General features: G+C 36.9%; 1 protein-coding gene across 3 annotated transcripts in view; it reads right to left on the bottom strand.

The window, feature by feature from the left end:
* rab3gap1 (RAB3 GTPase activating protein subunit 1) overlaps window positions 1-12,748 on the bottom strand; it is a 91,973-nt gene that overhangs the window by 60,209 nt on the left and 19,016 nt on the right. For all 3 annotated transcript variants that reach the window (XM_079822416.1, XM_079822417.1, XM_079822418.1), the window contains exons 7-9: window positions 10,997-11,162; window positions 4,824-4,923; window positions 865-946 (exon numbers count right to left, since the gene is read on the bottom strand). In XM_079822416.1, coding sequence (XP_079678542.1) covers window positions 865-946; window positions 4,824-4,923; window positions 10,997-11,162 — 348 coding nt within the window. The remainder of the gene's footprint in view (window positions 1-864; window positions 947-4,823; window positions 4,924-10,996; window positions 11,163-12,748) is intronic.

Genomic DNA, 12,748 nt, shown 5'->3' with positions numbered 1-12,748 from the left:
AAGGTGTGTAATGGATTACGATCAACCAATCAGATGTTAGATTTAAGAACACAATTAGATAATACCAATTTAGCTCAACCAATGACCAGGCAATGCTTCATTTTGTTCAGTCTATGGGGTCAAAGGTCGCATTAGCAATTAAAGAAAAAACATGGTCAGGTCAAAGTGTCGGAATCATTTAGGCCCAAATGTTTATCAATTTTACTGATAGTCACCGTATGATGATTTTTTGGGTCACATTTTACTTTATTTTGCACTCCTCACTAAAAAATTATATCTGGTGTATGAATAATTTTTGGTTTGACTGTTTATTGTTGAATAAATCTGTCCATTTTGAATAAACGCTGTTCTTTTTAACTATTTATTCATCAAAGAATCCTGAAAAAAGTATCACAGGTTATGAAAAAATATGAATGCATCACAACGGTTTCCAACATTGATAATAATCATCATATGAGAATGATTAGTGAAGGTAATGATGATAAATTCAGCTTTGATCACAGGAATAAATCACACTTTAAAGTAAGTATATTAAAATTTAAACTGTAATAATATTTCAGTTTTTTTTTTCTGTATTTTTGATATAAATGCAGGCTTGATGAGCATTAGAGACTTCTTTAAAAACATTAAAAATAGTAATGTTTCCAAACTTTTGACCGGTACTGAATATGTTTAGTTTTTTGCATTACAGTAGTGAGAATTTGTGCTTAAGTGCCATGCAAATAATCTTAACCTTTGCCTTTCTGTCGATGGCACTGCTGCATTAATATGGATTATGATCTATTTCTTCAGATTTCGGTGAAAAAAAAAAAAAAAGCAGCTCTGAACATTACTTACCACCGTGACCTTTGAACACAAACGTACCTGATGGGATCTTCACACGCTCCAAAAGGAAGTTTGCCAAACTCCACGCCGCCCACCTCTCCGGTGAGAAGCGCATCAAAGTCTAAAAACAACACACACACACACACACACACACCGTTTCATTTTATATTAACTTTGACTTTCATTTTAGCTTATGATCAAAGTAATATAGAGCAGTGAAATTAATCAACTCAGGATATACGTAGAATATTATCATCTGCCTGTGTAAACACCTCCCGCACTGCTTAATACAGGGGTAAACACTCATAGAGCAGCGAATCCACTGAGGAAATGTAATATTGACAGAGATGTTCTGATCGACACGCATGCGACTCCATGGAAACTGCAAAAGCTTCTCCAATGTATCAAATCAAAACTTCCACACTCGCCAGGAAACTGCGCCTACACTGCAAAAATATGATGTTATTCCTCAGTGTGTCTTGTTTTCCAATACAAATATCGAAACATTCTTAAATCAAGTTGGCGTTCTTGGTGTGACCGTCTTGATTTCAGAAAAACTGATCAAAATGAAGTGAGTTTATGATTAAAACAAGAATAATTAACTTAATTAAAAAGGGAAAAACAAGACATTTACTAAACATAGACGCAGCCGGATCATTTCTATAATAACCAACACAATCTACCAAGAGCAGCACAAATTAGTGTCTGGTTTAAGATGTGCTTTGGCTGGTAAATAATGGCACAAACACCAGTAAATTGACGAGCACAAACCTTTGTAAATCACCTCGCCTGGTTCATTCTGATGCCTTTTTTTTATTGAAAAATGTAACGTTTTGTTTTTTACTTCATTGGAATAGTACGAAACTTGGTAAAGGTTTTGGCACTTGCTGTGTGAACACACAAAAAAAATAATGGACATGATTCGAAAAGGTTAAATGGTCCTGAAACAAAGAGTTGCACTTGTACTGTTCGCAGTCAAGCGCATTGGAAATGAATCTCATCTAGTGGAAGCGTTTGGTACTGCACCCAAACAAAATCTTACTGAAAGCTCATTTATTGAGATGTCAACCTCAAATTTGTAGCACAACTTGTTTAGACATAACAAGAGTAAAACGAGTTTTGGAAAATATATTTAATATTATATTTTTTTGCATTTTTCATAACAATAAATGTAAAATTGTTTAACTTTTTGTAAAGTTCACTTTTTAAAACAATAATCTGCCAAGTGTCATCTTTAAAAAGAGACCAAACTTCAGTCTGTGCTCCAAAACATTCAAGATTTCTAAGATTTTAAGTTGGAAATTTCATTTTTCAGGTCCATGCTCAAAAACTGAGCTGTCAAATCGAATAATCACCATTAATCGCATCCAAAATAAAAGTTTGTGTTTACATAATATATGTGTATAATTATTATGTTTATATATAATATATATATATATATATAAAAATACACACTCATTCTTGTATATATTTAAGAAATATTTGCATGTATATGCTATATATATATATATATATATATATATATATATATATATATATATATATATATATATATATATATATATATATATATATATATATATATATATTTATATAATTTATGTTATATATAAATATGTTATAAATAAATATTTAAAAAAATCTTAAATATATACATGCACGTGTGCGTATTTATACACATACATAATAATTATACACATACATTGTGTAAACACAAACTTTTATTTTGGATGCGATTTATTCGTGATTATTCGATTTGACAGCACTAGAATAAATGTATTATAACTACTGCATAAATGTAATATAATATTACATCCCCTAAAAATACAAAATATTAAATACAAAACATTATTGAACTGAAATATAGTACATTAATTTCATTGAAATAAATAAAAAAAACTAAATTGTGTCCCATTAATTTTGCGTCGGAAAGGGAAATGGATATGCAATAAGGTCAGCCGCAAAAATAACCCTTCACGCATTTTCAGCGCCAATGTGTCTTTAGTGAATCCTGACAGAAGTTAATTAACGCCAAAAGAGAGTTTGCGCTGGAGCAAGCTGTTAGGAAATCTGGCCCTTAATATATTCAGTCATTTTGCTTCTCCAGTAAAAGTATCTTGTTTTAAAGGGGTCCTAACAATGCCCCTTTTTACAAAATGTAAAATAAATCTCTGATGTCCCCAAAGTGTGTATGTGAAGTTTTAACTTAAAATACCCCACATATAATTTTATAGCATGTTAAAATTGTCACTTTTTAAGCGTGAGCCGTGCCGTTTTTTGTGTGTCTCTTTAAATACAAATGAGCTGCTGCTCCCGCCCCATTTCAAGAAGAGGGCGGAGCTTCAAGAGCTTGTGTTAGCAGCTCCGATTACCTCGCGCAGACACACGTTGAAAATATCAGAAACTGCTCAGCCTTTTACATTCAACCCGGAGTCGGACAATGATGGAGAGACTCAAGAAGAAGTGACGACATGTAGAATCAGACAGGACGTTTCTGATTGGCTAGTTGAAGAATTTATGAGCGATCTTCAAGTCATTGATTAGCATATTCTGTCATGATAATCTATAAATGGCTCGTGTGGAAACTGTTGTGAGATCCACAGAGCCGAAATATTTTTCATTTTCAATGTGCTCGACTACAACAACTCTCCCTCTTCTCAACATGGCCTTTGTTGTGTGTTCTTGGGGGCGGGGTTTATGTAAATTTTAGGGTTTGTGATGTCACTAACCCGCGAAGAAGCTCGTTGTAGTCCCTACCAGCCGTTTGTTGTAGTCCTTAAAAAGTGATTTCTTTAAAAGAATATATCTCCCTTTGCTTTGAACTTTGAGCGGCGTACCTTTGCAGATGTTGTTTATGCTCTAACTGCAATCACCCCTTTATGAATGTTTAGATATTTGTACTGGAAAACAAGATAAAAATACTGAGCAAGAGCCTTTTTGCAATGTAGCGCACTGCAAAACGTCAATAATAACATGTCAAACTGGAAATAAAAGGGCTTCGTACAGATTTTAGTGCTCATAAACACTTAAACTGAATTAAACTGAATAATGACACTATTGTCTTCTGTAGAGCTGCTTATAGCTGAATCAAACTGGTTTCATAATTCACCCTTCACCGCAAGTTTGATTGACAGGCGATCTGACCAATCACATCGCCGAATCTGCCGTTTTGTCCGACAAAGCACTCAGGAGAGTTAGTAGAATAACGTCAGTGGACCTGAACTTGAAAAACGGTGTGTACTGACGTCTTTCCGTGGTTGAAACAGCATTTCTTTTAGTGTTCATTCATGTTTATTCAATGCTTATCAATGAACTAGAAGGGAAAGATAATCGGTTCACGAGCAGCTTTAACTGACAGTGATCACGACACATTAAAGAGCCACAAAACGCTATTTATTGTTGAAATGTCTTTAAAAAAATGACAATTTCAAAGTTGAGACTTTGTTTCAAATCAAAAGTAACTTGCTCTGTCCTGTCTGTCGGTGTGTTGCCAGTGTCCTCTTTGCTCCGCGAAGTGTTTTCTCTACGTGAGAACGTGTGTGTGTGGTGTGAGAGCGCCATGGCTTTTCGGACATAGCAACAGTAACTAAAGGGGGCGGGTCTTTGCGAACGGTCAATTGATGAACTTTAGATAGTTATTGAACTGAATCAACACTGAACTGAATAATAACACTATTGTCTTTTTGGAGTTGCTTTACAGCAGAATTTCTCTCATATTTGATGAAGTTATTTTCCTGTTTATCACCGTGAAGCTGCTTTGAACCCATTTCTACTGTATAAAGCGCTTTAGAAATGAAGCTGACTTGACATGAGTTGACTCAATTGTTCTGACTCGAGCTAACCTGATGTCTCACTGCCGTCTCAATGACCTCTCAGCCGTTCTCAAAGGCTTTTTAATGAATAACAACAGAAAACATGAGTCTTCAGCCTAACCCTCCTTCACAAGGCTTCCCATGAGAGCAACACACTGACACACTGATCTCAGATCAGACACACACCTGGCGGCTGCTGAGGCCATGAGCACTGCTGCCAGTCCTGAAGGACGTACGTGAAGCGAATGGCGATGTTGATGGGCGGTAGCGGCATCAGTGGACAGCCCTGTGGACACAAAACACCAAGAGAATGAAGGCGACAGACAGTATAAATGACAAAAAAAGTACAATTATTATATTTCAACTGAAAAAATGTGACCCTGGAGCACAAGCCAGTCCTACGTCTCACGGGTATATTTGTGGAAATAGCCAACAATACATTGTACGGGTCAAAATGATCAATTTTTCTTTTATGCCAATAATCATTAGGATATTAAGATCATGTTTAATGAAGATATTTTGTACATTTCCTACTGTAAATATATTAAAAATGTATTATTAGTAGTAATATGCATGGTAAGGACTTCATTTGGACAACTTTAAAGGAGATTTTCTTTTTTTTTGCACCCTCAGATTCCAGATTTTCAAATAGATGTCCTATCCGAACAAACCATAATCAATGGAAAGCTTATTTATTCAGCTTTCAGATGACGTATAAGGGCGTTTTCACACCTGAAAGTCCGCACCAAGGTCCGAACCAAAGTTCATGTTTTGATACATTTTATACATTTGGTTAGTTTTGGTTTGGTTTCACATTGCGATTATGCGAGCGGACTAAAGAACTTTGCATGACACACTTGTGTCCTGTCGTCATCATCTATGTGGGCGGCATCTGGACATTGATTGGTTTGTAAACGGACTTGCGTCTGACGTCAGCGTCTTTGACAAGAATGAATGAACAGACGCATATCGTTGCCACTAGTGAACAGTGCACTTGACCATTTCTTTTCGTTTTGAATTGTTTCGTTTAAAAGTAAAATTCCAAGCTTTCTGTACACATTTCTCATGTCTGTGAGGCAGTAGCTGCTGAGTTTCCGATTATTTGAGACACGATCCAGTTCATGTGCAAAGCATGTGATCTAGGGCTGCCACTAACGACTATTTTTATATCGATTAATCTATCAACTAATTTATCACTATAATTTTCAACAATTTTACTTAAAAACATTTAATTTAACTTGCAACGTTGGCCTTCAGTAGTGTACTATAAAAGAGTATAAATGTAAACAAGCCCTTGACAAAATGTAAAGCTAAAAGAGTAAAAATGTAAAAAGGCAAAAATTTGTAAACCAACATAACAAAAAAAGATAATATCAGCAAATACTTTTTATATAGAATATATAATAGAATATATAATATAGTGTTGTCACGATACCAAAATGATGACTTCGATACGATACCAGACTAAAATACCTCAATACCGATACTGAATCCATACCATGGGAAAAAACTGTAAAAGTAATTGAATAATATGACAGAACTAACTATTCATTGTTTTATCATTGTTTCAGGGTTAAAAAACCCTTAAAACTCCCTCGGCCGGCATGTTCCTGCCCTGCTTCACACAGAATATGAGGTCCGGCCCTTTAAGAGCTGCACGGACCAAATTCATTGTAACACCCGATTTCTCATTCAACTCTGTATATGTTCACTAAAGACATATCCGACTGCGTTTACCCGAATACTCGCCAGGACGTGCATTTTTACATACCGGTATTTTTGACCATTCAAACAAAATAACCTGCGAAACTGGCGTCGCGATCTGTCTGAGTGAAAGGTGTGTGTGCGGCTGCCCCTTTAGGTCAGAGTCTGAGTGTGTGTAATGTGTATATATTTGACTGTTCTGCTTCATTGTTTATTGAACGGTGGAAGCTGAGCTCACACACACGTCCTCACTCCTGCTGTCACACATCGACACAGATTAAGAAATACTGCTCTTATTAGAGTGCTGTCATTTTTAAAGTACCGGTACTAATACAATTTCATATCGTTCCCAACTTACCCAGTCGACTGAAAATATTGACGTCGACTAATTAACAGCTTCGACGCAGTCGATTGTATCGACCAATCGCGACAGGCCTGATGTGATCACTCCGGCGCCTCCATGTCACGATTGTTGTCTACTATAGCCTATTTGCTTCTTATTTATTAAATCCAGGCAATTGGCTGATGAAACATTCATTAAAATTAAGATACAATTTATACAAAACAAAATTCACTTTAAAGAAAGGCTTTCAACAAAACAAAACTTAATGAAGTGGTCAAAATCATTTCTGACCTTCTGTCTTCTGACATTTTGCGCATCTTTTCACATATTTAAACATAAACAGGAACTTTCTGTGAATGCTCTGAAAGTCCGAACCATATACAGAAAATGCTTTCACACTAGAAACGAACCGAACATTTGTTCAGTTTGATCCGGACTGAGACGACCTCTTTTCGTCAGACCAAATTTCATCTGTTTGGTCCAGACCGTGGTCTGGGGGAGGTTTCACACCTGTAAGTTTGATTCGGACCAAACTGAAAAGCCCGAAAATCTGGACCAAACAAGGGAGGTGTGAAAGGACCCTAAATCTCAATTTAAAAAAAAATGCCCCTCATGAGCAATTTTTTGTGGTCCAGGGTTACAAATGCATACCTATCAAATGCATCTTTCTATAGTAAATGCAGCTAATCAATATCAAATAAAGCTGCCAGTGCATTTGAGTTTTGATTAGAGAAGTGTTTAAAAAGGACTGTTTGCAATGCATTCAACTAGTAAAACACTTACTAGTAGTCCTGATAAAAAGGGAACTTCTGTACACTTTAAAGTGCCCCTTTAGGGATATAACGATTCAGTCGGAGCCGGTTGAAAACCGATACAAATGTGTGACGATTCAAGTCGGGTGAGATGCTAAAATAATCGTGATTCACGTTTTAAACCGCCTCACTTTTACAGACTGTGCGTGCACTGGCATGAAGAAGGCCCTGTCCCAAATGGCACACTACATGTGCACTTTCGGTCTTGTGGACTTACAATGGCCTCTGTCGCGGTCCGATGAAAACCACGTTTGTCCATTTTCAGTGTTGGGGAAAGTTACTTTGAAAAGTAATGCATTACAATATTGCGTTACTCCCTTAAAAAGTAACTAATTGAGTTACTTAGTTACTTTTCAAGAAAAGTAATGCGTTACTTTACTTTTGCGTTACTTTTTCTCACCTGGGCTGGGCTTGTTTTTGTTGCTTTTTAATAACAAAAAAGTCATATTTTTGTAAAGACCTCTTCATACCAAAATGTAAATAATAAGCCCCAGGCTGAGGTAAAGATGCAGATTCCCTCATGAACACTAGAGGGCGCAGCTCTGGATAATGGGAGAATAGATGCAGGAGAAAAAAGTTTTACCAATAAAAACAAAAAATCTAGTAATTTTCATCATCAAAGGTCAGCAGCAAGACATTGGTCAATTAAATATAAAGGTAGATTATGCATAACAATAGTTGTTTTATTTAACATTTTAATTATTGGAGGTTTGCATACTCTGATTTTGCATTTGACTGATTTTATTCATTTTGAGGATGACATAATCTTTATTGTGCAAGTAAGATAAATAAATGCTCACATTTAGTCTAGAACTACAATAACCATCATGTTCACACGCACTTATTTTTCTCAACATGGGGGCAGGAGAGCTGTCAGTCAAATTAATGTGAAAAGTAACTTGCGTTACTTTTTAAAAAAAAGTAACTCAGATATTTTGTTGTAAATTTGAAAAGTAATGCGTTACTTTACTAGTTACTTGGAAAAAGTAATATTATTACGTAACTCAAGTTACTTGTAATGCGTTACCCCCAACACTGTCCATTTTGCCGATTTTGAGATTTTTCGACAGATTGAATGTCCAGGTTAATTTCCGTATACAGTATGCTTCACATATCTAAATGGCCAATGAAAAGTTGTGGAATCATGTCATCTGATTTTCACGTATATCCATTTGGTGTCAAAGCTGTCAATCACGCTGCGTATCTCCCGCCCTGTGGAAGCATCTCGCCGGTCTCGTGAAACATAGCCTGGTGAGACAATGACTTTCCTTCATCGAGGTAAACGTTTCCCCCCTGACGCCAGACGTACGTCTAGGAGTGACAAAATTACGGTAGGACTGTACAAACAAAGTATCTGTCTAGCATTACCATGTCAGTGTATTGATTCATTGTCCCTTCATAGTTTGCAAGAGACATTTAATAAATGTATAATTAATATTAAATAAACTAAGCGTATTTAATAAACTAAGACGTAGGCTATTTAATAAACTGAGCGTATTCCTCTGTCAATATCAAACGCGACTTGGCCATTCTAATTAATGATCGGAAGAACGCGTATCGACCACCGTTACTGTAAAATATGCACGTATGTCCATTTAAACTCAATTTTGGTCACATGTGGATTATATCATTACACTGGCAAGAATATGGTTACATGTTAAGATGCCGTACCAAGTATGATAACGCTACATTCAACTGCTTTTGAAATACGGTGGGTTTTTTTCACTTCCTGAAAAGTAACCGTTTTGGACATACGTGAGTTTCATCGGGCAGCGACGATATATTAAAATTTTACAAAGAAATATGCCGAATTTTGTATGAGAAATAAAAGGATGCTTATTTTATAAGAAAAAGAAAATCGTATCGTGAAATTAGTATCGTGAATCGTATCGCATCGGGAGTGAATCGTTACATCCCTAGTTTTCGGATATTATCTGTAAATGCAATGCTGGATGAGCAACAGCATCAAACCTCACCACATACGTCATGTTGATGTGTTTTTACAGTTAAATGCAGGGCTGGACTGGTAATCTGGCATATCGGGCATTTTCCCGGTGGGCTGACGCACTTTGGGGCCGATACAGGGTTTTTTTTTTTTTTTTTCCGCCACTGATTGGCCCATCATGCAGGGACAGCGGCCCATTGGTTTGTCTTCTGAAATGACAGACCAAAGCTAGAGAGACCTCCCCTCGTCCATATTCATTGGCTGTGTCCATATTAGGCGCTGTTTATTTAGGCCTATTGTTGTATTTTTTTTGAGCGCATGGTGAAAAGATGATCAGCACCGTGACTCCCAATTTAGTTTTATACAGTCGTGAGAAATGGGAACATTACAGGTTCTGTGGTGAATCAGCTGAAAACAGCCGCGAGCATGTTAATACACCACAAGGTAAACTGGAAAACGTCAATACACACAACTAGCTACAAACTTGTCACTCTAGCACAAGCACAATTTACCTTGCAGTTACTAACAGTGAAGAAATATGGTGCTTTGGAAGAAATGTATTTATTAAAAATGTTGCTATTATTACTTACTTTAAATATTGCGGAATATAAATCACTTTTATAGAGGCTGTTTTCGTATTCTCTACAATATTTTTTATTACGAATTCAATAGTTTATTGTTATTTATTTTAGACACCATATACCCATGGTAATGAGGAGCATGTTTTTACCAGTGACTTTACAGATAGAATTAACTTTTTAATAGATCTAATGAAATTTAACTAAATGTTATTTCAATGAGAGCCTCATGAAAGATAGATATCATTGTCTTGCATAAGTTAGCTCTTGAAAAATATTGTTTTTAAAGGGTATTTCCACCCAAAAATGTGATCATTTACTCACTCTAATGTCATTCCACTGCTCCGGGTGTGTGTTCACGGTGTGTGTGTGTGCACTTGGATGGGTTAAATGCAGAGCACAAATTCCAAGTATGGGTCACCATACTAGGCCACACGTCACTTCACTTTCACTTCACTTTCACAAACCTGAATTAATTTATTTCTGTGTAACACAAAAGAAGTCTGTTTTTGTCCATATAATATTCAATGGTAGCCTATGGTTTGGTTTGCCAACATTCTTCAAAATGTCTTCTTTTGTGTTTCACAGAAGAGAGAAAGTCATACAGGTTTGGAACGACTTGAGGTTGAGTAAATGATGACAGAATTTAATAGCAGTAAATGTACTTTACTGCACCCAAGCTCAAAATCAGTGCTTTACTGTCAAGTGCATTTCTGTGGGACAAAAGTGCAATCTTAAGTTTGTTATTTGCATTTGCAGTAAATTCGATAATATCCATCATTATTTGTTCCTGTCTTAGTTTTGTTTACTCCAATTTAAGGCCCTAACCCCAGAAAAAACATACACAGGGAACTCATGGGCCAGATGGGCTGGGTTTGCCAGGGCCGAATTTTAGCCCCAGTCCAGCCCTGGTTAAATGTGCACAGAAATCCCATCCGATCAGCACGAAAGAGCAACCGCTCATCATCCAAACTCACAATCTTGTTCTTGAAGATGTCGAGCAGGCCGGACAGGTGGTTGTACTGGCTGGGCACTTTACGCAGATGCACAATCTCAAAGTCGGAGCGGACGCCAGGCCCCTGACACTCGCCCGCGAACATCCTCCTCCATTTCTGCTGGATCTGTACAAAAAGCGGCACGTGGCTACAAAACAAAAGAAGAAGAGGCTTGTTAATATAACATGCAGGGCCTGTATTCATAAAGATTCTAAGAGTCCTCTCAGAAAACTCTTAAAGCTTAAAAACTTTTACGTAGGACTCTTAGCTTAAAGGGTTGGTTCACCCAAAAATGAAAATTCTGTCATTAATTACTTACCCTCATGTCGTTCGACACCCGTCAGACCTCCGTTCATCTTCAGACACAAATTAAGATATTTTAGTGTAAATCTGATGCTCTGAAAGGCCTCCATTGGCTCAATGCACTTTACACTCTCAAGACCCTTAAAAGGCACTAAAGACGTCGTTACAAAGTCCATCTCGCTACAGTGGCTCTACAATAACTTTATGGAGTGACGAGAATAGTTTTTGTGCGCAAAAAAACCCTAAATAACGACTTATATAGTGATGACGATTTCAAAACACGGCCTCATGAAGCTTCGAAGCGTTCTGAATCAGTGAGTCGATTCAGCAGTTTGACACGCGATCCGAATCATGATTCGACTCACTGATTCATAACGCTTCGAAGCTTCATGAGGCCGTGTTTTGAAATCGTCATCACTATATAAGTCGTTATTTAGGGTTTTTTTGCGCACAAAAACTATTCTCGCCGATTCATAAAGTTATTGTAGAACCGCTGTAGTGAGATGGACTTTGTAACGACGTCTTTAGTGCCTTTTTTAAGGGTCTTGAGAGCGTAAAGTGCATTGAGCCAATGGGTTTACACTAAAATATCTTCATTTGTGTCTGAAGATGAACGGAGGTCTTACGGGTGTCCAACGACATGAGGGTGAGTAATTAATGACAGAATTTTCATTTTTGGGTGAACTAACCCTTTAAGAGCTATTCGGGACCGATCTGAGAGCAACTCTGAGCAAGGAAAATACAAAAACGTTTATCTTCGTGAAGAGGCGGGGCTGACCCCGTTGCTACGTATGACACAGTCTTTTGAAGACTGTGATTGGTTGGTTGTCCGAAAAGGAGCGCTTTTAAGTATAGGGTCTATTCTAAGCCTTCACTTTGAAATTACAAGCGCAAATTGTCCTATTTTACCGTTCTCTCTCACTCACACACACACATACATTATATATATGTATATAAATCTTTTTATTATTTACCATGCTGTTAATCTCCTATAAGGTATTTGATTGGCTTAGAATTATAAACATTGTTCCACTCTTTCCAATTGCACTGATTGCTGGCATGTCTATTTAATTGGTGGTTTGAAAGTTGGGTTTAATGCAACAAACATGATCTAATCTATAGCGTCTTAAGTCACTGTCCTCCATCGTCTGCAACACATTTCTTCGTCTTTCTGCCATTTTCTCCGCTGCTAAAGAAGCTCTTAAGCCTCTTAAAAGTCCTCGTCCGTGCTCCTAACAAATTTGACCGTAAGACTTCTTTTAAGAGTTAAGATGCTTTCTGAATTACTTTTTTCTTTACTAGGATTTATGAGTTAATTTTTAAGAGTAAACGGCCACATTTCTAAGAATTTTCTTAGGATTTTGTCACTAGGAGCTACTCTTTGCATTCAGATTCTTTATGAATACGGGCCCTGGGCTTTTCCCATCATGC

This window comes from Gobio gobio, assembly GCF_949357685.1.
Source record: "Gobio gobio genome assembly, chromosome: 7".
In the NCBI taxonomy this organism is placed as follows: domain Eukaryota; kingdom Metazoa; phylum Chordata; class Actinopteri; order Cypriniformes; family Gobionidae; genus Gobio; species Gobio gobio.
Note: the sequence above shows the minus strand (reverse complement) of the source record. Positions and strands in the feature narration are given on the sequence as shown.